Source organism: Coffea arabica, chromosome 5e (assembly GCF_036785885.1).
Source record: "Coffea arabica cultivar ET-39 chromosome 5e, Coffea Arabica ET-39 HiFi, whole genome shotgun sequence".
NCBI classification, from domain to species: Eukaryota; Viridiplantae; Streptophyta; class Magnoliopsida; order Gentianales; family Rubiaceae; genus Coffea; species Coffea arabica.
Genome location: NC_092318.1, coordinates 3,772,950 through 3,796,796, shown reverse-complemented (window position 1 = coordinate 3,796,796; position 23,847 = coordinate 3,772,950). Strand labels below are relative to the sequence as shown.

The following is a 23,847-nucleotide window of genomic DNA, read 5'->3' as shown; positions in this document are numbered from 1 at the left end:
ATTGCTATAAAATTATTCTATCAGTTTTCTAGTATTTACACATAATATCTAATTAACCACTAGGATCGGCTTAGTGCCAACGGAGAGCCGTTAGAGTCTTCTCTGTTGTCAAGTTTAGGATTCAAATCATCTGCCTAAATGCTCGGTATGCGAAGATTGTGGGGAGGGGTGTAAGAGGGGTAAAATAAACTTAGAAGAGTAACAAATATGACTTGGTGAGGGCTCAGACTAATATGAAATGTTTCAGAATTTAGAGGGTACTAATGCAAATTTCTACACTTAAAGGGTGGCTGTGCCCCTATTTTCTCATCTCCTGAATTGCTAGCTATTATGTACCATTAGGGTTGTAATCGAGTTGAGTCGAGCCCGAGTATCACCATACTCGAGCTAGACTCGACATGCAAGAAGGGTGCTCGAACTCGAGCGAGTACTATTATTGGAGCTCGAGCTCAAGCTCGATGCTTGCTTGCAAAACTCGAGCTCGAGTCAATACGAGCCTTATTGAGTTCGATCGAGCTCGAGTTAGAAATTTTTATTTTCTTGGCAATTTTTGAGCGAAAATACATTATTGCCCTTTAAAATTTTTTATATGACTTGAAACATTTTGTAAATTCAACAACTCTTTTGGGTATAAGGGTAATTTTATAATAATAATATATTAAATAATTAAAATTAAAAACTCGATAAGGCTCAACGAGCCTTCGAACAATGCTTCTGGATGCTCGAACTCGACTCGTTTATGTTATCGAGGCGCTCGAGCTCGACTCGAACTCGGTCAAACCGAGTTCGAGTCAAACTTTTGACTGAGCTGCTCGCGAGCTACTCCTTATGTACCATACGGCCCATACGTATAAACTGACTGCTGTGGGAGACTGGCGACATGAATAGCCTTTTCGCATATTATTTAACTGCTAGATTTTAATTGAGCTTGTTTATTTTTCTAAACTACCTAAAAAGTCCCTAAACTTTTTTATCCTCACTTTTGACCACTCGTCTATTCAAAGTCTCAAATTGACCCCTTGATGATAGAAAAGTGCAAAAAATTGGTCCTTCAGTCTATTTACATAGTTAGATTTGTCAAAATTTTGCCTTAAATCCATCAACTTTAATGTTAGACATGAACGGAAGAACCAAGAATTGATGCTTGTTATTATCAAGGGGCTGACTTTGGGACTTTTTTTTTTTTTTTTTTTTTTTGGGTAGGGATGCCATCCCCTAATTTATTTATATCGAAAAAAGAAATACAGCGAATTAGAGGGGGACCAAACCTGACCTCTGTTGAAGTAAAAAAGAAAGACAGTTATGGATCAAACATATAAAAGAACCAATATGATTCAAACACATAACAGATCAATCGAACGAAATCATCCACATGAGGGTGCCCCACATTTGTGGGATTGTGAGCGAGCATGGAAATTTGGTTTAACATCTTGACGTGTTTGCATTGTTTTACCTTTTTTTGAGATTTGCTTCCTCGTTTTCTTTGATATCACTTGGGTAAATTGCTCGAGAACTAGTTTCTGGTCATGATATTTGTCGTTATCATGTTGTGAATCATCCTTTCTCTCTTCATTTTTGTTATCATTGTATTTTGTACTTGAATGAAGAAAAGGTTTTAGATGAACGAGAGGAATCTTACCATGTAATTTCTCCCATTGAAACTCTTCGAACACATCTTTAAACTGTGGCACATCTTCAAACCGGGACTTTTCCGTTTCTGTTCTTGTACTTGTCCCCATAAGGGGTGTGTCTCCAACTAATACCACATTATGTGGATCATGACTTTTGTCTACCTTCTCAAGTGCATCGTTTCCCACTTTAGACATAATTTGCTTACGTTGCTGTGAAGAGTCGCTAGTATCCATCGCCTTCTCTTTCGATGCAGCCTTTGTGAATGTTCTATTAGCTGGTGAATGGCCATCCTCAGACTCCGAATCAGTGAATTCCCCCTCATCAAGTTGGTTCGTAGCTTGGGGCTTTACCGAACGCATCTCTTCAGTTTCCCGAAACACTTGATCAGCCAACTTATGAATGATTTCACCTGCGGTAGAAACAATGGTCTCCTCTACTAACGCAGCGACAGACAACCGAGGCTGCTGGGGTTGGGGCGAGGGGGGCGCCGCTGTATGCTCAACCCGTAACTCGCCCTCTTCCTGCGCGCTTTCTTCCTCTAAGGCATTACCCCCAGGTCGCTGCACCTCCGGCGTCAGAGTAAGAGCCCCAGGCCTCTCCGTGGAAGTCACCGCATCTCCCATAGTTATCTTGTCCGACACCTCACTGCCGTTTGTCTCCTCGATAGCTGCTGTCGTACCCTCCTTGTTGCTCGTAGCAGTGGGTTTCAGCCCATGAGTTCCGGCCCCCTTTGCTGGTTTGAGCGCAGGGTTCTTCCTAAAGCATTCCGCTTCCGCGTGGCCGGCGCGCTGGCAAAAGGAACAGAATGCAGGCCAGCTCTCGTAGTCGACTTGCTACCAGTGCCCATAGGTGTCGTCTCCTATCCATATACGCTTAACAGGTTCCATGGCCAAATCTACTTCAACCAGAACCCGAGCCACCGACGGCCGCTTGAAGGAGGAAGTCGCGGAATCTGCTTGCAAGGGGCGACCCAACAGCGACCCCAGTTTCATCAGGTACTTCATAGTGAAGAGTGGTAAGAGAAGGCCCGGGAAGCAGACCCATACAGGTGCTATGGAGGAGTCTTTGTTGGACTTGAAATCTAGCGTCCATTTAGAAACAGTCATTGGAGAGTTGTGAATGAACCAGGTCCGCCGCACAAAGAGCCGTGTGTAGTCCTCCTCTGTTGAAGGTTGAATCAGCACGTGGTTCGCATCCAATAATCCCACCGAGCACTCCCCCTTCAGACCAAGGGTCACAAAGAACTTCCTAATCATCTCCATGGATGGGCGGCGCAGGGCAAAACGCCCCACCAGTGCGTTCTTGAAAGGCTCCGCCAGCAACGACAGTTCGCTTCTGGACAGGAGCAGCGCCGGCTCGCCGCGATATGCACCCAGCCCACCTAGGTCTGGGCCCGTCAACGCGCTGCATGGGTTCCCCACCACTGCGGCAAAGGATTTTGCCGGCACGGTGCCCGTGCTGGCACCAATGTTCGGCGGCCAAGCGGCCGCCATGGCAGACTACCCTAGAAACTTTCGGGATAGATAACAAGATAAAGTGTAGATATGAAGGATTGCCGGCTGACTTTGGGACTTGAAATAGATGAGGAACTAAAACTTGACAAAGTAAATTTTAGGGGCTCCCTAAGTAGTTTAGTGTTTACTTTTAAAACATAACTCTTTTTTAATAGAGTCTTAAACAAATCATAAATCACACCGGTCCAAAATTTTTCTGAAATTGAAATTGATTTTCATGGTTACCAATTTCTAGTCTCAGTGCCCTTGGTTCTACCTATATGGTCAGTATGTAAACCAGCACAATTTATACAAAAAGGACAAGCTAGATTCTTTCCTGTAGTTGTCAGTGTTGCCTAGTTTGTGATTTAGAAGACCAATAATATTTGCTTGATATTTAGGCTTTTCCATTAGAGATGGCCAATAATGTCCATTAAAGTATGTAACTCAAACTTCATCAGACTTGATGCAACTTCAGATATCAATACATTCCAAACTTAAATCAGAAATAATATGCCTTTTTTGTATCAAGACTTCTTCAGTTCAAGTTGGCACTGGTTAGAAATAGAATTCCTCCCAGGCCAGAAACTTGAGTATGATGAATCACCGTTGTGTAGCTTTAGAAACTTGAGATTAGTTTGTTTGATTGGTTTACAAGATCACTGCATATATGTATCAGCTGTTAATCAGCCAAGCTTCAGTTGAGTACAGATCAATTTGATCCGAGCTTCAGGCTAAAAAGCCTAGTTTTCTGACTAGGCAAAAGGGAAAACAGGACAAGAAAATTTCAGTTGTAAGAAAGTTCTTGAGAAGGCATAATCAGAAAGCGAATTTCACTCCCAAACAGGACCATGATTTTGGGCACATTTGCATATAAATAAGTCATCCGACAATACTTTATGGAAACATCAATCAACAACAATATCAGTAACTAGAAACAACTCCCAAATCAAAATGCAGTTATTTGCAAAGTAAACAAACCAATCTGTATCATTTGTCGATATTTATAACCAAAAAAAATAAAGAAAGAAGAAGAAAAAGACAAGGAAACCCTTTTAAGCTTTTCTTGAGCACAACTTGGAAACATCTCAGGCTTGTATATATCTCATTCAGAGCTCAGGGACCATCTGATGGCCTCCAATATATATAAAAACCAAGCATTAGCCACGAATCATTTATCCCTGCAAAGTATGCATGGAAAAAATTAACACTTCCCAATTAGACATTGAGATTCAATGGAACTTGTTAAAGAAAAAAGAAAAAGAAAAGGACGTGCTTTTGAATTACACTAGTACTTGGCTTAATACTAGTATGAAGAATTCTAGTCTTCCGTCAATAAATGGTAATGAAGCTCAACAAAAAAGTCGAAAAGTGAAGAGATCGCCTGATATATATACCTAACACTGCATCAACAACGCTGAAAAGTAATTGAAGCAATGTGTTTGATTTTATCAAAATCCTTGCCTTCTCGACCATCTATAACTTTAATTCTATCAACAAAAATACGAGGCATGCCAAAAATAATCACTTCTTTGAGGCTTGCAACATCTTCCAATCCTTCTGGAATCATTTCCAACATTTGGCATCTAGAAATCTGTAGAGAAGAAAGATTAGGCATTGCACCTTTCTCCACTCTCCAGCTACGTAAACTGAACAAGTCAGAAATTCTGAGATGTCGAAGTTGAGGAAAGCCCCATTCATGACAGATAAAATGTTTTCCTCTGCAAGACTCAATATCAAATGCGAGATATTGTAATTGAGGAAGTTTTTCTAGTGATTCCATTGGATCTTCATCAATTCGAGTATACTCTAATGCCGACTTGACCAAGCCTGGGTGGAGCTGCTATTCATATCGGGGAAACTTGCTTAAATGATGTAGGTTTTCGAATGCCAACAGACTTCTCAGGAGGATAGACCCCTGTTCTGACTCAATGGATAAAACGCCACTCAGGGTAAGTGATATCTCCGGCAAATTTTTCCCACTTATGTTCATGTAGTTCATGATAGCGCAAAGGCCCTCATTATTAGTAACAGCCACATCAAGTACTCGAAGATTCGGTAGTTCATAAAGATCAGCAATTTCATCTCTATCACTTAGGAATCCTTCAAGTCTCTCCAACTCACTCAAGCCATATAGTCGAACTTTTTCTTTTACTTCAATGCCTGCACTTGTAGGAAGATATAAATGCCTCAAACTTTTCATCTTTCCAAGAACATTTGGCATTTCTATCACGTTAAATGCATACAGAAAGACATTTGGCATCTTCGACAAGTAGCTTACCCGTAGATCAAGAGTTTGGAGGAATGGTAATTCGGTTATTGATGATGGAAGACCACTTAAGTCGAAATTGCAGCCTCTAAAACACAAAAGCCTTAAATGGATGAGTTTCTCTAGACCTGTGGCTAAATCTTGCCCTTCAAAATCATACTTATCAAACTTCAGCACTCTAAGCGATTTGAAGGTCTTGTAATTAACATTTAACCCTTCAGCCCAGATGATTTTCTTTCTCGAACACCAAGCACCATCACTATTGCGAAAAAGAAGACAACAAAGTTGTTTAAAATCCTCCACAATAGCGTTAGCATTAACGGGGGTTTCAACATTAGTATTTATGTGGACGACTAATCTGTAGACATCATTATTGGTGTGAGAAACGGAATCCAGCAAGGGCTTCTCGACACCCCGAAGATCTATGACCTCAGAAAATTCTTCTTCTCTTCCTTTCTTTAAACAAAAATCTCGCATCACATCATGAAGATGAAGGCGACACGAGGTTGAAAATCCATTGACTTGCATTTGAACCATAGATCTTTGCCCTAATTCAACCAAATACCTCTCTGCAACATTGAGTAATGTTTCCCCATTTCTTCGGTGTTCCGACAAGACCATGCCTTCTGCAATCCATAGTAGGTGTAGTTCTTTGGCATCTAAGTACTCATCCTCCAGAAAGGTGCCCAAATAGAGGAAGCATGGTTTCAAATAGCTCATATTTTTTTTTCAACCTAAATAACAAAATAATCATCATTGAGAACTATTTCACTATCCAGTTATTCATCAATCAATCAGCCTATCAACTGCCAAATTTCATTTCAAAGAAATGATAATCTTATGCTCTTAAAAAAAAAACAAACAAACAACGCAAGAATAAAAGTAACAAATAAGGATACTATTTAAGTTAATTTTGATGATCAATTAATACTTAAAAAAAGTCAAGAAATCGAGAATAAGCCCATAAGAGAGGTGACTATATGAATGATACGCAAAGAAAAAGGCGCGAGGGGAATTTGGGATGATGATTAAAATTTTACGTTTTAACAAAACAAGTTTCTCTACCTTATTTGAACGGTTACTATTGTACGCCATCTGTGTACATTCTCATTTAAAGAGTACAAATATTCAAGCAAACTATCAAACTACTACTTGTGTTGAAGTGGTCCACTTTTATTTCTTACTAGGAGGGGATCACCGCGCGATGCGCGGTGGTGGTTTAATGTTGCCCAGAAAATGCCCAGACTTTCAAGTAGAAATATCATAAAGCGTATGAATTGTATTTGAGTAACTTAGCTATAAAATGATTAAGTTTTTAAATAAGTAATGGGATAAGAAAACGTGAGTACATGAAAGTTTGCATCAAACATGGTGTTGAAAAAAAAGGTTATAGAGGAAAAATCGAGGGGAGTAAAATTGGAATTAATTGGCATGGCTTTGTTTGGTGTATAGATGACGAAGTGTTGGCGGAAGTAAATAGAGAGATATTTTCATTGCAATATTGATCCCAACCTTCTTCGAATGAACGATCACCGACTGCAACAGGCCATTTATAAATTCCATGTTTGATAATGATTGTATTGCGCTGGTGCTGATTAAGTAATAGCTTCAATTGAGCAGGCAGAATCTGTTTTTTAGAAGATTAGAAAAGGAAATGTTAAACGAAGATATATAATTGTACTAATCATTGGTAGCATGTATTTTATATTGAGCGAAAGGGAAAAAATAGACCTCTCCTTTGTGAATGCATTTTAGCAGAAAACAACAGGCCATTGAGCCGCTGATTGTTAATCCATAGGTAGATGATGCTTCTGCCATTGATCTGATCAGCGAAGGTGATAAATATAAAGCGTCAAAGATGCAATGATATGCAGGCAAAGTAATGCGGTAAACGTTAGGAATAACTGAGTGAAAGTAGGAAACTTAGCCTGGTGCAGCACTTTGCCTGGGATGCATGCTGTGTTCAGGTAGCACCTATATATAAAGAATGGATGGTTGATAGTTCTGTGGGTAAGATTTTTTTGTATATTCAGGCCGGCTCTCATTTTTCACAGCTAAGCGGCTTAATGATTTGGGATATCTGTCCTCTATAAATTTATTGAACCTGAACAAAGGGAAAAGTTGGCTTGCTTAAATTTATTGAAGGTCAAACAGCTATACATGTTAAGGACAATAGGTCTTCGAACCTGAGCTGGTCAGTAGAGTAAGTGCAGGTCATAACGGTAGGTCGATATTTAATAAGATGGTTATGTGTAGGGGAAGACTTGAACAAGTCATGAGAAACGTATCATGAAAAAGCTGATGTCTAACAATTATTACATCCACCAAGAGGTCAATTAATAAACTTAATAGAGTAGATGTCGAATTGAAAGGATACTGTAACAAGTACATAGCAGTTGGAAGGCATCAATTTAGATACATAGTGTCGCTGATTGCAGCTTATCAGCAAAGGTAAAAGGTCCCAGACCAAAAGGGGTTTAAAGGGTATCTCATGGACAAAAAACACATCTTCCATTAATACATTAATGAGCCTTCTAAGAATGCACAAGGAACGTTGCAAAAATATACGATAGCATGTTAGGCAATATCTAAGAGTCAGGTGGATGCAAAACTGAACCGCAACAAGCTAGATTAGTTTTTGCTTCTTGCTAGAGCTGCACTCTGCATTTTCATCCACATCTAGTTCAACGTTCTGGGGTTCATCAAATCTGTCAGAAAGCCGAACACAAATCTTTGACCGATCACTGTCTCCTCCTGCGATAATAAATTTTTTACATGGTTTGCTGTTCATTTGCCGTAAAAGATAAGTATAGGACAGAAATTAGGTACTTGGTATTTACCTGGAGTCCCCAACCGTACATTGTCAACTTCTTTGCCAAGGAAAGAAGAGTCATCTTCTGTTTGACTTGTTAACTGGATAGAAGCAGTTGGATCATCAATTTCAGAGTAGTATATAATTGTGTAACGCTGCCTCGCATCTGCCAGCTGTGTTTGCACAGGTTTGATATGGAGCAGAAACATTTTTGATTTAAGCTCGTTATGGACAAACTCGAGTGGAAGTTCAACATTCTGTTAAGAAAACAGAAAAACAAGAGTAAAAAATATATAACGTCTTCAGTATTAGGATTCAGCACGTAGGAACCTGATCAAAATGCTGCATTGCTTCTAGTCCATTAAATGTCAATAGCTTCTCTGCCAATTCGCCAAATACTGAGGCTGGGATCACTCCAGTGCTATCGGTCAAATCGACATCAAAGCGACATCTGAAAATGGGTACACAATATGCAGGAAGATATCTAGTGACAACGACAGCATTAGATAACAACAAACAAAAATCAACATAGGAAAGGTATATTATTTAGCACCTAGGTATTGCAGGATGTTTCTCTTTGCATGAGTTACAGGTAAACACCACTTCATAGTCTGCTGCTGTAGCTCGACAACAGTTTTTGCAACTCATGTACCAATATTTCTGGAAGATGTGGTCAAAAGAGATCTGTGCCTTGACCCACACAGTCTAAAAGTGGAGCAAGCATGAGTATAAAAAAATGATCATAAATGAGAAAAAGTATGAAAGGAGGCCAACACTATCCATTTACAAACCTTTTGTGTTGAGGTTATGTTACAAATCCAAGTTGTTTTTTGGTCTGGCTTCAATGACAGCTGTGGATTATATTTAATATAGTCCATTTTTTCGACAAGCTCTTTAATCAGATTAGTGTTTCTCAACGCCCTGGGTGAAAGGATGCATACAAAATATTAGAACTGGTAGGCAGGACAGTATTTAGATCGAAACTGTGTATAGAATGATGATTGGAAATACACCGTACCAATTCTTGAGCTCTCTTGCTTCTTGTATAGGAGGATCAACCAGAATCGCTGAATCAAACCAAGTACCAAGTGCGACCCCTATACGACGAAAAGAAATGGAGAAAGATTTACAGGTGTTGCAGACGAGCATAAAAGGCTAAGTGCTAAAAATGTAAAGATTAAAATGGGGAACAAACCATTATAGTTATTCACTTTGACCCTCCGAGCAATGATCACAGGATAGCTGTGAAGTTTAGATAGCATTTCTGCTCCCTCGTTAGTTAGAAAGTTATCCCACAGAGATAAGAGGACTGTCTGTGACCTGCATTTGTGGTAAGAGGTAACAGTCACAGACCGCAAAAATTTACTGCAGAGGAAAAGGAGATGCAGTGCGAAATTATGTCTAAATCAAAGATTAAAGTCGTTACTCTTCATTAAGCAGGACAAATTTCTGAACATCTGATTGCCTTGAGTTTTTGGTAATTGTTTTCCTCTCGAGCGCACTAATCACGACTCCCAGCACGTCTATGAATAACACAGGGAAGGGGATTATAAAAAACCTGGTTCAGAATGTAACATACTAAGAGTAAAGCGTTGAAAGACTCACCGACTGATTTAGTTTTGTCATCCATGTACTGAACTAAATCAGTAAACTTTGAATAGCAGAATTTCACAGCCATGACTGCATCATCATCAGGAATTTCATCAATGACAGTCCTGCTACTGATCACCCACTGAATGGTAAGGTCAGATGTCTGGAACTTTTGTGGTATAGGCCTGACCTCAGCATTGGAGATTTTATACTTTTTATAAACCTGCAAGATCTGGCTCATTCTAGGAATGTCATCATTGAAGATGATTCCTTCAACCCTCGATCCCTATTTAAAGAGGCAAAATTAACGCAGGATTAAGAAAGCAAAAGAGTAGTGTATTTTAATGATCACATCTAAAACAGAGCAGAAGGTTTGACTAACTTCTGAATCATAGAAAACAAACTTCTGCTTTCTTGTAGGGGTTCCCAATGAGTTTGTGACCTGTTGCTTTTCTTGAACAGTGATAATGCAGCTCCAATTTTTCATGTGAGGCATAACATCTCGTATTGGCAGCAAGTTAGCCATCCTATAAACACATAAGTTGTTGAATAAATGAACAGCAACTTAAAGATCCAGGAACATAGTAATCCAAGAATAAAGAATCTGCATGACACCTTCAGTTAGTATAATTCAAGCAGAGAATGGTCTACTGGTTTGTTAATCTAAAAATCTCAGCAAAGACGACATTTCGAGTTTTGCAATCTACTTTTGTGCCATCAAATGTCCCAGGAACAAGTAGAATTTTAACTTTAGCCGCAGTCCTAGCTCTAGACAGAGCGACATACAACTGTCCATGAGAAAAAACTGGTTCTCGTAGATAGATGCCGACGTAGTCAAGAGTTTGACCCTGTGATTTGTTGATGGTCAGAGCGAAGCAAAGTCGGACAGGAAATTGTGTTCGGATGAATGGAATCCCATTTTTGTCATTGTCGGGTGACTGAAGAGGTATCCTTGGAATAAAAACTCTTTTTCCTCGGTGATGACCAAAAACAATCTCAGCAGAAATCGTGTGTTGCCCAAGATCTCTACATATTAACCGTGTTCCATTACATAGACCCTCAGCTGGGTTTAAATTCCTTAGAAGCATCAGCGGGCAGTTTTCCTTCAATAGTAACTTATGAGGAGGGAGACCTTTAGGATTTTGAGAATTGAGGAAGTCCTCATAATCACTTTGATGCAGCTGATCAACAGTCTTGTCCGAGCTAATATAAGTTTGAAGGCTCCCAGGAAACCTCCTAATCATTATTTCATTGAGCTCGTCAACCGAGCTATTTTTAGGAGCAAGGATGCACCTATTTATCAGGTTATAAGGATCACGTGCATAGAGGTTCAAATCTGGAAACACGCTCTCTATTAACCTGTGTATAAGAAGATTTGTTTATAATGGAAGTAGAAGGAATGATTATAAAAATGACCAGAATTTGATTGCATGTAACCAGCTAACCTGTTGAGAGATTCCTCTTTATCTAGATATGGAATAACTATATCTGGTGGCAAAGTTATTTCGCCCTGATCATCGACAGGTTCCCTCCCCTCTCCTACACTTAAAAGAAAATGTGAAAATCCCGGATCAAACATAGCCCGCATGTTTTCTGTGAGCCTGAGCTTGTGTAGTTTAGGCCACAGGGGAGAAATGGGGAAGGTTGATTCTATGAGTTGTTCTTTAGTTGCTTGTTCAATGACAGGTAGAGTTTGCCGAAAATCGCCACCAAAAACGACAACTTTTCCTCCAAAAGGCAAATCTGAATCCATTAAATCTTTTAGCAGCTCGTCAAATGCTTCAATTGTTTCCCGCTTAGCCATTGAAGCTTCATCCCACAAAATAAGCGTAGATTCAAAAAGGAGTTTTGCAGCAGAGCTCTGTTTACTAAGCTGACAACTCTTAGTTTTTGAGAAATCAAGTGGTATCTTGAATCTCGAGTGAGCTGTCCGCCCACCAGGAAGGATTGATGCTGCAATTCCAGATGTTGCCACTGCAAGGGCAACATGGTTCTGTGAGCGTAAGGTGGCGAGAAGTGCCCGGTACAGGAAGGTTTTACCGGTGCCACCGGGGCCATCGACGAAAAAAGCTTGTTCTTCGAAGGAAAAACATGCTTTTAGGATCACATCGTAGGCATGTTTTTGCTCAAAATTTAACTTCTGAGGCAATAACAAATCCTCGGGCGCTACCGCTAAGCTTCTTTCATTCTCAATCTCCTTTGTTAACCTTTCAGCGTAACCGCATGTGAAGTCACCGGAGACAAAGTGAAAATCAGCAATGTTTTTGCCCATTTGTTCAAGTGAGTTGTTTATATCCTGCAGGACCTTTCTTCTAATTTCAGGAGAAGAAAGGCCATGGGATGGTTGATGATGGTGATAGTCGGCAGAAAGTTCTGGTTCAAATGTTTCCCAAAGTGACCTAGGATCTGCCGGGGAACAATACACAAGAAGAGTGGCAAATAATAATCTCAACGAGGAAGGCATCTGAAACGCTACCGCTTCCTGAAGTGTGTCCTCGATGTATGCATCAGACTGTAGAAGGCCGAGAGCTAGAGCAGCCTCTCTGAATGAGGCAAATCTCTGTTCACTAACAGTCAAAAGGTCTTCAAAAGAAGTCGGTCCAGCAATATGAGTTAGAAGTAACCTCAAATAATACCTTTCTCCTTCTTTTGGACTAACAGTCACCATCCTACCGATCACTTTTCGACGTTTTCGTTCAGTCCACTCTTTATATTTAGCAGACCAAACAAAATGTTCAGGGAAATCTCTATAGAAGCACTTCAGATTTTGTGCTTTTATATTTGTTTTGTTCATGCAGAAAAACTGAGTTAACATTGTTTTAGAAAAATCAACTTTGCTCAGCAGTTGGAACAAGTCAGAATTTTTGACAAAGGAAACAAATTGCTGGTCTGGAAGGTGAACTTGAAGGGTGTAAACTGCTGGAGTCATCTCATTGAGTTTAAATTCATAAATGCGCCAAAAAGCCTCCGGAGGCGAAACCCATCTACCTTTCTGGAAGTCTTTTATTTCATCAGTATCATTGGGTGATTCACAGGAAATAATCTTAAAGCTCACCAGGTCATGCCCTTTGAAAACATACTTATATAAGTATTTCACGAGTTTCAAAGTTGAACAAATTTCCATGTTGATGTGGCAATCAAATAAGGCAAGTAGGTATGGGTTGTAAGGCACAACCCATCTATTATCAAGAGTAAATCTGCGGACCTTGACTCTCTTGCCATCATCTCTCCGTCTATAATATGGATAAGTATCCTCACCATGAGTCGTTTGAGCACAAAAGTTCTTTGGATAGCGATTTTTGCAGATTCCATCTCTCATGCAAGGACAAGATTTATCCATGGCTCCGCAAGGACCATGGATCATATGTTTGACAACAAGGGAATATAAGTGAGGATATCGATCTTTGTCGGGCAACTCAGCACAAACTACTTTGTCGTATGACTCCGGATTAAGCAGCTTGTGACCAGGTTTTAAGATCAATAATAGATGGGCATGAGGAAAGCCTCGCTTTTGAAACTCGATCACATAAACGCATGCTGCAACGTCACCAAAGATTTGTTTATTCAGAAGTTCTGCTTTAAGAAGTTCAAACTTGGCTCTAAAAACTCTAGCTAGAAGGTCTGGCCGATTTTGAGGTTTTTCATGGTATTTCAAGTTTTCTTGAATCTCCTTCCATGCTGGATTACATGTCATAGTTAGGAAGATATCTGGTTTCCCGAACTTTTGGACCAGAGCCATTGCATCAAGGTAGCGACGGCGCATGTCCCTCGGGCCACCTATAAAGGAAGCTGGCAAGAAGACCTTACGACCAACCTTAGAAGCAGCAGTTTCACCAATAGAAACACTGTCAAGAACTCCTTGCAGAGCTTCAGAGCGTATTTTGTTTTGGCGATGTCTATGGAAGTCAAGTCTAGATGTTTCTATCTTGACATAACCGTCAACCGAAAACTGCTGTAGCAATCTAAGAGCGTGCAACAACATTGATTCATCATTGTCCCGTATCTGAAATCTATAACAGTAGTACTCCCTAACTGAAACAGTATTGCCTTCTGATTTGCCTTGGTCAGCAGCTATAAAGAAGGAAAATGTTCTGGGCATTATCAGATGATATAAGGCAAGGGATAGGCCTAGTTGCTTATAACAAGGGAGGGATGTACTTGCCTCTCTGTTCCAAATCAATTAACTCCGACGAGGTGTTAACTGAAGTTGGATCGATGTTAAGATCAGCCTCACAGGCGTCCTCTCCTCTTTTCCTTTTGCGAAGTCGCTTAATTCCATGGTGCCAGCCACACTCACCACGAGGGAAAAGGAGAGGGTATTGTAAAGGGTCATAACAGCCATAGTAATGCTGAAGACGATGGCTACCAGCTGAGCGAGAATAAACCTGAATGTGAGCGCGCCTATCGGATGTCTGATCTTCACTCTCAGTCCATATAGCTGCAACTTGCGAGGCAGTGGGAAGATTATAGATTCGCTGGTCTAGCGAAGGATAACAGTTAAGGACAATGTTCAGGCTGTCAATATTTGGAACATCCCTAAGGCTCCTAAAGAACCGGGCATAAGGATTATCAGAAAGAACTCGCATAAGCAATTTCAAAGTGTTTTCTCGCAGCTTATCAGAGTTACCAAGCCTCTTTGCTAATTCCTCATCAGTGTCAAAGAAGTATAACTGGATGCCAGAAGGTTTCTCGCCCAAGTGAATAAGACCATCAAGAAAGTGGTAGACTTGGCCTTGGACCCGGAAGGTATAAACACCTTTCGTGTTCTTTGTTAAATCAGTGTCGTACTTGGCAGCAAATGATGTAAAGCCAAGGTTGTTGTTATAAGTACGAACATTGTTTCTGAAGTGGGCACTTTCTTCATCGTTGCCAATGAACAAGCGTTTCAAATCATAAGGCATCGGAGGAGCGACGATAGAGATTTCTCCCCCCGAGCAGCAAAAGGTAGGAGGTTCCAAATGGAACCTTTTCGCTCCACAATGCTCACAATCAGGAGCATCAGGCAGAACCAGAGATGCATTAGAAATATTGGCAAGCCGAGATAGGCTTGAACCCGAAGTCGTTCGCTCCATCGCTGTAGTTTTATATTTTGGATACGAGTAAATCAATTAGTTCTGGTCGGGTTTGTAGATAAAGCAGAATCTAGGTTAATGAATGGCCAAGCCGAATCAGAAACTAATGCCAACCTGATGCCTGGTTGGTAACAGTTTCAGGAGCGTTGCGTTTTTTGTTAGAGGACTGACTAAAAGATGGAGTAGCAGAAGGACTAACGTTCCTGCTCCTCATACCCAAACAACCAGATGTTGGTTTGAACCTGGCCGCATCCTTTTTATGAACAGGAAACACGCCTGCATATTGCAGAAGTGATTAAGGCGGATTGCAGATCCGAACAAGCTATCTAAAATTGTCCAAAGTCCCTTAGGGGGAAAGGCGAAGTAAAGGCAAAGGTTCCGAGAAACCAGGCTATAAAGATGATCAGTCATTGTTTATAGCCTGGTTGAAGCAGGTCAGGGATTATACAAAGAAAATGAATACGGCAAGGTAAGGCAGTACCTGTGCAAGGAGGTGGTAAAGTAGAATCTGAAATCCTAGCAGACAAAGAATTACTTTCATAAGCAAGTTCTCTTTGGGGTGATGGTTCAGAGTTCATAAGAGGCGAATTTAAAGAAAAAGAGTCTAGTATAACTTCAGGCTGTTCATTGTCTTGGAAGCGTTCATTTTCAGGTGAAAGGGACAGTGTGCACTTATGTTTTTCTGTAGTTAATTCAGTGCTGAGCTGGAAATCAGTAGAATGAAGGGGGATTTGTTCCGGTTCTGCACCAGAAGACAACCCCTGATATTTTGCTGGGACAAGGCCATTACGGGATGGAAGCTCTGCAGTTACGAACAAAGGCAGATGTAATTTTCAGAGGCAAAAGAGGAATAGTGTCAAGCAAAGGAGACGGATAAGAGTAAGTGGCGCCAAACAGCAGGAGCTAAACGAGCGAAGGAATTGGACGTCAAGCAACGCTGATATACCTTTAGGTGGAGGTGTAATTTGCACAGGTATTTCTCCGGCAAACGAGGAAGAAGAGCTACCATTAAAGGAACCCGGTAGCTGTTCAGACATGAATTCTAATCCTTCTACCATTGTAAATGCATTTTCAGCACGGAACACAGCATCTGTGTTTCCTAACGGCTGAGAATGCACAGAAGCTTGATCCTCAGAACGACATGGCATACGTTGGGTATCTGGGAAAGATACACCAGTTTCGACATAGCCTAATGGAACCTTGCGAACGCGGGGGGGTAAAGCATTCCCAGCTTTCTTTGCTGCTTTAGCTTCTCTTCGAGAGCGCAGAAGCGCCGCTTTCTTCAGAGGCGGCATCTCCGCATATCTTTTGCGGCGCATAGCATTTCTATCCATCTAATGACTACACACTTTAGCAGGGGAAAGAAAGACTAACGTACATATCTAATGCACTACCATAGAGCCGACGAAATAAGGGCTAAGGAGGTAAAAGTTAAAGAAAAGCTTGCAGAGTAAATAAACGCCATAACAGAGGTATGAGACAAAGGGCTCTTATTAAAAAGGAACAAAACACAGGAAAGAAAAGCCAAAACACAGGTCTTATATAGAAGAAGAAAAAATGAACAGATAAGCATAAAGCAGGCAAACAGGCGAGCAAACCATCTAGCATTTTAAAAATGCAACATTTTAAAGCCACTACAGGGCAGACAAAACCAGCAGGATGGAGGGAAATGCTCAAGCAAACCCTGTGACATTCTAGAATGGTGTAGCATGGACCAAAGTGCTCATTAGGAAGAAGCAAGGTGACAGGCAAAGTAAAAAGGCTAAGCATATGCAGAAGGGAGAACAAGCGATGTCACCTTAACCTTAGATACGCAGAACAAGCCTTTATCAGCCAACAGAAGAGCAGCAGAAAAGAGGGCAGGACCGGCTACTGTGTCAAACAAAACAACGAGAGGGGAAAAAATTAAGAGGATACAATGATTAAAGAGGTAATCAGCTATAGCACGTAATAGAGAAGGAAAGTGGAAAAGGTATCAGGGGCAAAAAGCATAAAACAGAAAGCGCGGAAAGCTAACCCGCACGAACTAAGAAGCGCAGAGTAGAAGCTAAAACAAAAAACAAATAGGTTGCAAGAACCATTGACAGGAGGGAAATGGAACACAGAGGTAAAAAGATGCGCACAGTAATTCAAAGCTAAACAAAGCAACAGAAGGAGAAAAATGGGGCGTAAAGCAAAGGAAATAGCCAAGGCAACAGCAAGAGCTCAACAGGGCATAAAATTTAGGGGAAAAATTCAAATAAACATGACAATCCCAAGCAACAAACTAACCAGGAGCCAAAATGTAACAGTAACAGGGGAAGTAAATCCGAAACAAGAACGCAGCAAGACAAGCTCCGGCAGAGGGAACAAGGGAAACGAAAGAAACGAGCTAACAACACAGTAGGTAGAAGCAAACGTATGGAAAGAAAGAAAAGACTAGCGGAAAAGGCACAGTTACCGTGGAGCATGATGGTGATGGCTGGAGGAGGCGGCCGCAGGAACATAGGAGCCTCTGCATAGATCGGAGAAACAAAGGTTTTTAGTCTTTTCAATCAAAGGAAAGAGGAAAAAGTCGGTTCTTGGCAGATCTCTAAACCAGAGGTGAAATTTCTTCTCAATAAAGGACACAGTCAAGCAATAAGATCAGCAACAAACAACGCTGCATTTGTTTTCAAATACAAGGGCAAAATCGTGAAATCATGCAAACCCACATTGAGGCCACCAGCCAACAGTTGTCATCAATCAACCCAGCAGCAACCGCCATAAGCTTACTCAGCAGGTCAGGCGGTCTTCATCTTGGTCTATCGGACAAAAAACAGGAGCTGTACTTCTTCTTCCAGCGGAGAAAAGCAACAATCCGAAGCCCCCTCCCAGTCAATCAACCCAGCAGCAACCGCCATAAGCTTACTCAGCAGGTCAGGTGGTCTTCATCTTGGGCTATCGGACAAAAAGCAGGAGCTGTACTTCTTCTTCCAGCGGAGAAAAGCAACAATCCGAAGCCCCCTCCCAGTCAATCAACCCAGCAGCAACCGCCATAAGCTTACTCAGCAGGTCAGGTGGTCTTCATCTTGGTCTATCGGACAAAAAGCAGAAGCTGTACTTCTTCTTCCAGAGGAGAGGAGAAGAAAAGTAACAATCTGAAGCCCCCTCCCAGTGGAAGCACGCGAGCACCACGTGATGGACGAAGACGACCCCCCAGCGAATGAAATGCAGCCACATCAGCACAACCACCGAACCCTTTCGCGCTTTTACTATATAGGTTGATAAACACCCTGTACAAGTCATTTAGATGAATAATAGATTGGGGTTATTATCACTTTACCCCCTTAACATTCGGTGTCACTATCAATTTTCCCCTTAACGTTATCTTTTAGTCACTTTATCCTCAAGACTAATGGTCAAACTTAACAGAGTTTGTTAATTAAAGTAAAAAAACAAGTTTAGCCCTTAAAGCTATTATCATTTTACCCTCATAAACTATAGTCTCATTATCAATTTACCCCATAGAGTTATTTTTTAGGCAATTTATCGCATCATTAAACCAATTTAACAAGTTAAAAAGTTCTTTAGAAGAAAGTACCCTCCTCTTTGTATAATAAAAATAATAAAAAAATTTAAAGTGACTCTTCTCCTCTTTAGTATCAAGAAAAAAAGTCAAAATATTAATTTCTTTCTTCTTGACAATCTTATTAATATTAAAAAAATAGAAAGATCGGAAGGGGGAGGGAGAGGGGGAGAGAGAGATAGAGAGAGAGAGCTCAATTCTTTTTTAGAAAATACAAATAAGAAAGAATTAAATACTTCATTATTTTAAAATTATTTCACTTTACTGTTTACCACTAGATTTCAATCATAATCCCAACAATCTTAAATTAATATGATAATGTTAGAATTTTTTTTTTCTTTGCAAATCTAACTTTCTGTCTTCTTCTTTCCTATTTCTTTTTCTTTTCATAGTATTAATAAGTGTGGAAAAAGAAATTTGAGAAAATCCTTTTATTTTTATATTTTTGGATCTCTTAAAGAGAAAAAAAAGAAGAATAATCATTCTAAATCTTATATTTTTAATTATATATATAAGGGTAAATATATTTAAAATTTTTTGACCATATTTGTTAGATTAACGATGAAGTAAAATGTCAAGAAAATAATGTTAATAATTAAATCGATTATATCACTACAATTTAAAGGAATAAAGTAATAATAACAGTGTAGTAATGCTATAGAATAAAAGGGTATTTTTGTCCAAAATTTCTTAACATGTTGAGTTGAATTACTTATGGGGATGAAATGACTAAAAGATAACGTTAGGGGTAAACTGATAGTAATGATATAATTTAAGGGGATAAAGTGATAATAACCCTAATAGATTACAACGAGCTAGTTTCCAAGGAAATAGATAACCAATTAAGAGGCTTTTTGATTATTTAGTACTTCAACGTTATCCATAAACAAAAGTAGTTATATATTCATTTTACTTCTCAAAAATTTAATGGCGGCATAACTTAAATTACATTAAAAATAGGACTAATAAGAGAATTTGTATAGGGGTAGTGGGCCCTCTTGACAATTTGCAGCTCTTAATTTACACTAATCCTAATTGTCTTCCTTTATTAATACCAAGACTTTCCTCAATCTAAATTCTCCTTTGTCCCTCTAATTTTCCTCTTCTTGTAAACAGAACATCTTCCTCCTTGTGAGGGAGACCAATTGGTTTTCTTTCTTTCTTCTTTTGGGATCTAATATAGTCTCCTAGGGTTTCTTAGAGACAGTTTATTCTCTCCTTAGTTGATTTAGTGAGAGTTTTTTCTATCATAGTTTACTATGAGAATTTTCTTCTTTAGGTTTTTCATTTCCTTTGTCATATCTTAATTTTTTAGATTTAGTTGTCAAATTTAGGATTCTTTAGGTCCATTTCATCACAACTCACCATAATATTGAGCTTAAAGAAGTAAATTAATAGATTTGATGGTTTGAAATATGCATAGATGTTCTTGGGACCGCATGTGAACATATCTAACTTTTAAGTATTTCTGGAGCTTCACAGCGTAATTTCATTAATATTTTAATTTGTAGTGTCTATTTTTCAAATCTATTGTATCTTAGTGTGTCTAAATAATTTACGCCATTAGAGCATATTTAATGTAATTCTGATGTTTATTTTAAAAAAAAATACACTATTTTTCACTACTTTAGCTGCACTATGCATATGATTTTCAAGTATACATCTTTGCACATATTATTTATCTATTATATAAAGATAATTCATGTACTCTATAAAGACTATAAAAGAGTGATATTTTCCAATTGAATGCTCTTTCTTTTTTATGATGTACAGATTTGTAAAAGCATCCTGCTTTGATAGCTACATGAACTCTTAATAGTAGGCGATGCTACTTTGGTCCAATGCTCATGGCTAACTAGGAGAATCACATTTGAGCATAGTTAGTAAACTTAACTTAGCTCAGTAGTCAACCCATCATCTAGCCTAGTCTAGTTAGTATATGGTTGGACCGGATAAGAAAGGAATTCATTACAACTCAGCTGACCCTTCACCTAGCCGAGTTGGATTAGCAATCGGATAGGATAACAAAGAAAGTCATTGACTAGTCTACGATCTTGTTGGTTCAACTAGTAATATCTCAAAAACCGTTCAACAACTAATTAAATAATTATATTAATTTTATTGGGCAACTGGGAGAGGGTAAGAAATAGGAAGGGGAAGGGCTGTAGGTGGTGGTGAAGGGGAGAGATGGGAAGAGGGGACAGAGAGGGGGGGGGTAAATAAGAAGGCTTAGAGATGAAAACAAAATTTCATAAATTGCTGCTTTTTAATCCCTGCTTAATTTGTATTTCACTTAGTTTATATATATTTTTTGTTTTGGATTTAAAGAAGTTCTCAATCAGTCCCTACCATCTCACAAATTGGTATCTTTAAAGTTGATCACATGTGGTCAATTGGCTGTGTCAGGCCAAAAGATAATTGGAATTAGAAGTTTGGACCAAATTAAACCAATTTGCAGTTGTAAGAGTTGTGAAATCAGCATTTCAAATGTCAGGAAAACAAAAATTCTTTTGCCAAAATGTGAGAATGTTTTCTGCATTTGTCCCTTTCTATATTGCTAATTCACCTTTCAAACAATATAAAAGTCTTACCTTTGACATATTTTCTTGAGGATATTGTAGCTTTTAGCAGCTCCCAACTTTCCTCTTCATTCAAGCACTTGATCTCGTAGGGATATCCAATTTCTGCAACTTCTTTTGTGCGAGTTGTGAGCATCATTTTGCTGCCCCCTTCAACATCCGGAAATGCATGAACTAGATTCTCCCAATCATGCATATACCAAATGTCATCAAGAGTAATTAGGCACTTATACTCCGTTTGCACTCGATAAAGTTCTCGAACCAACTCCCTGTCTTCGATATTCTTGATCTCCTCCTCCTTCTCAGGACAAAGTTGCATCAAGATATCCTGCATAATACATCTAATTTGGGCCTGTTAAGTTATACAAACCCAAGTAAAATGTTGAAAGCGGTGTTGAACATCTCTATGCCTGTATATTTTTCTAGCAATGGTCCTTTCCAAGACCTCCCATGCCCCATACGGAGATTATAGCATGGTGCTTGCTGTCGTCAACCATGAGTGACACCAATTACCTGATGTCTTCTTCTTTCCCAACAAAATATTCCTCAACCTCATGGGCATAAGTTTGTCTTGCCCACTTGAGATTGTCATTTGTAGTTGCACCTGAGCTTTCTGCTTCGCTCATAGCTCTTACATCATATCCGCGAAAACTTGTAATGAGATTATTTATGTCAGTTTTAAGTTTTCCAATCTCCAACCCAAGAAAATGGCGAGATCTGCCCTCTGCAAAGATAGAACCAAATGTTGTCAATATCACTTTTCCCCGATTACCTGCGACTTCAATTGCAAACATCTCAACAGTATCTTCAATTCTATAAGCAAGGCTTCTGACCTCCCTCAACCAATTGCGAACAACTTCATCTTTATATTCTCTTGCATCAGCATCTCTTAGGAAGCATTGCACATGCTTTAGCTCTCTGCTTATTTCTTTGACCTGATCTGTGACTCCCGACAAGAATTTGGCTTCTTCAATCAATAAACGACCAAGTATTTGCAACACACTGCCAACAATAGCTTCAACCATTTTTGTTTTTCTTTGTTTTTTAGGCTGACAGGAATCGCCAAAAGCTTCAAAGGACTTGGATGATCCTTGAGCAACCCTACTGAGAAAAACAATATTAATAGATCAGACAGACATGAATTGTTGATTTTTTATCATTGGATTTGAGTAGTAAAGGATCAAGTGGGGTGGTGGAACCTCTACTGCTCACTAACGGACAAGGATTGGTTGAGTAGACATTGCATGGTACAGAAGAACTAGACTCCTCTTTTATTTAATCGGAGATAACTTGCATCATAACACCTTGATAAATGAAATTTTGAGATCCTATTTGAAAATTAAAGCAGTTCATATGATGCTTTCATTAAGTTTAAGAGCGAAATAATTGGGACCAAGTGGACTAAGTTTTGCCGCCTAATTACTCATCATTAAATTTGTCATGATTCTAACCTATTTTTCATTGTCCAATTTGTTTCGTGCAAATTATATTATCAGATGATTTAACTTTTTCAGTGAGTTGAACTACACAAACAATACTATATCCAAATGACTTATAAAAACTTTGATTTCTTACAATAAGCAAATGAGTACATAGCTAGAGAGAAAAGTAACATAAATAATTAAGCTCAGGTATACGAGCATATGGGTTCCCCCATTTTGGACCGTTACATTATCAAATAAGAAGTGGGATGTGGCCATTTTGTACTTTTCAGGGTTCATAGCAGAATAAACATATACATACACATACACATAAATATACGAGTAAATCTTATATACACTAATAATATATATACTATCACTGTTATATCCATGATACATGTATAAAAATTGAATTTTAAATTCAAAATTTTTAACTTTTGCACGATTGTCATCCACCCAAACCTAATAGCGTATACATTGTAAGTGTAAAAAAGATTAATTCTAAATATATTTCTATTTATGTAAATGTATACAAGTAATTGCAAGAATTTGAGGCAAAATCCCTCTCCACTATTACCACGTTGTTCTACTCTAATCTTACAAATCAAAGGTCAACTGACTCAATTAATCCTTGACCATAGTGAGACCTTTTTCGATCTTAGGCGAACGAGGGTTGCCAGCTCTGCTGCCTCACAAGGCACTACTGTTGAGCTCTTTGTGTTTGCTGCTTTCTCAACTGAAAATGGAAACTGTCAAGACTTGCATGGTGAACAATTCCATCTATCATTCTTGTCATTTCTCAAAATCATAAATCATATATAAGTTTCTAATTATTGCATTCAGTCATTGTTCCATGATCCAACATGCTTCTAATTAAGTGATTTCAAACCTTCGTACTTCCCTCTGTCATCCTCACCCTTCTGACCATATATATATATATATATATATATATATATATATATATATATATATATATAACCACTTGTGAAATCATTAAAATGAGAAAAAAAATTATTGGAATCAATCTTGTAAGGTGTCACCTATCTTACAATGTAAAATTTTCTAGGAAAAAGTCTAGTCTTCAAATCCTTAACCATTATTAAGCTGTGGACGTTCCACCAACCAACTTGAATTCTCCTTCACTAGTCAACCAGTGACGGAGCCAGGATTTTTTTTTTTGGGGGGCCAAAATTGAAATTCCATTCAAAGATGACTAATTCATATATATATATATATATATATATATATATATATATATATATATATATATATATATATATATATATTAACTCTCATAATATAAACTAAAATTGAAAAAATTTAGGGGGGGCCAATTTTATTTTACACACATATTTACATATTATGAATTAAAATTCTCAAAACTTAGGGGGGGCCATGGCCCCCCTCTGCCCCCCTTGGCTCCGTCATTGTA

General features: G+C 39.0%; 4 protein-coding genes across 5 annotated transcripts; all 4 read right to left on the bottom strand.

Moving 5' to 3' along the window:
- Positions 1-4,968: 4,968 nt before the first annotated feature.
- LOC113722602 (probable disease resistance protein RXW24L) lies at positions 4,969-6,114 on the bottom strand. The gene has a single exon (XM_027245880.1). It carries the CDS (start codon positions 6,112-6,114, stop codon positions 4,969-4,971), a length of 1,146 nt encoding a protein of 381 aa, XP_027101681.1.
- Positions 6,115-7,722: 1,608 nt separating this feature from the next.
- Positions 7,723-18,032, bottom strand: LOC113722603 (replication protein A 70 kDa DNA-binding subunit D-like). 2 transcript variants are annotated; one of them, XM_072048105.1, is made up of 13 exons: positions 17,562-18,032; positions 17,309-17,362; positions 16,667-16,740; positions 10,179-10,323; positions 9,812-10,082; positions 9,633-9,729; positions 9,402-9,526; positions 9,225-9,303; positions 8,998-9,127; positions 8,760-8,911; positions 8,537-8,657; positions 8,235-8,463; positions 7,723-8,148 (listed from the first exon to the last, which is right to left on the bottom strand). In XM_072048105.1, exons 4-13 carry the CDS (start codon positions 10,320-10,322, stop codon positions 8,021-8,023), a joined length of 1,476 nt encoding a protein of 491 aa, XP_071904206.1. In that variant the 5' UTR covers position 10,323; positions 16,667-16,740; positions 17,309-17,362; positions 17,562-18,032; the 3' UTR covers positions 7,723-8,020. The 2 variants fall into 2 exon arrangements, with proteins under 2 accessions (XP_071904206.1, XP_027101682.2); XM_027245881.2 differs by having other exon boundaries at positions 17,309-18,032.
- Positions 10,444-14,868, bottom strand: LOC113722604 (uncharacterized). The gene is made up of 3 exons (XM_072049492.1): positions 13,959-14,868; positions 11,242-13,867; positions 10,444-11,155 (listed from the first exon to the last, which is right to left on the bottom strand). The coding sequence occupies exons 1-3, from the start codon at positions 14,866-14,868 to the stop codon at positions 10,444-10,446; spliced, it is 4,248 nt and encodes a 1,415-aa protein (XP_071905593.1).
- On the bottom strand, positions 17,924-22,019 carry LOC113722606 (putative disease resistance protein At1g50180). Its single transcript, XM_072049491.1, has 4 exons — positions 21,767-22,019; positions 21,508-21,718; positions 20,982-21,335; positions 17,924-18,122 (listed from the first exon to the last, which is right to left on the bottom strand). The coding sequence occupies exons 1-4, from the start codon at positions 22,017-22,019 to the stop codon at positions 17,924-17,926; spliced, it is 1,017 nt and encodes a 338-aa protein (XP_071905592.1).
- Between the last annotated feature and the right edge of the window lie 1,828 nt (positions 22,020-23,847).

Bases quoted from the DNA above. Each gene is read 5' to 3' on its own strand.
- LOC113722606 (XM_072049491.1), bottom strand. From the start codon at position 22,019: ATGGTTGAAGCTATTGTTGGCAGTGTGTTGCAAATACTTGGTCGTTTA. The intron at 21,719-21,766 runs GTAATCGGGGAA...CTATCTTTGCAG, and splicing joins GTTTGCAATTGAAGTCGCAG to AGGGCAGATCTCGCCATTTT. The intron at 21,336-21,507 runs GTAATTGGTGTC...GGCCCAAATTAG, and splicing joins GGGAAAGAAGAAGACATCAG to ATGTATTATGCAGGATATCT.
- LOC113722602 (XM_027245880.1), bottom strand. From the start codon at position 6,114: ATGAGCTATTTGAAACCATGCTTCCTCTATTTGGGCACCTTTCTGGAG.
- LOC113722604 (XM_072049492.1), bottom strand. From the start codon at position 14,868: ATGGAGCGAACGACTTCGGGTTCAAGCCTATCTCGGCTTGCCAATATT. The intron at 13,868-13,958 runs GCAAGTACATCC...CCTTCTTTATAG, and splicing joins AATTGATTTGGAACAGAGAG to CTGCTGACCAAGGCAAATCA. The intron at 11,156-11,241 runs GTTAGCTGGTTA...TCTTATACACAG, and splicing joins AAAGAGGAATCTCTCAACAG to GTTAATAGAGAGCGTGTTTC.
- LOC113722603 (XM_027245881.2), bottom strand. From the start codon at position 10,322: ATGGCTAACTTGCTGCCAATACGAGATGTTATGCCTCACATGAAAAAT. The intron at 9,730-9,811 runs GTGAGTCTTTCA...TGTTATTCATAG, and splicing joins TGACAAAACTAAATCAGTCG to ACGTGCTGGGAGTCGTGATT. The intron at 8,464-8,536 runs GTTCCTACGTGC...TTTTCTTAACAG, and splicing joins CAATGCAGCATTTTGATCAG to AATGTTGAACTTCCACTCGA.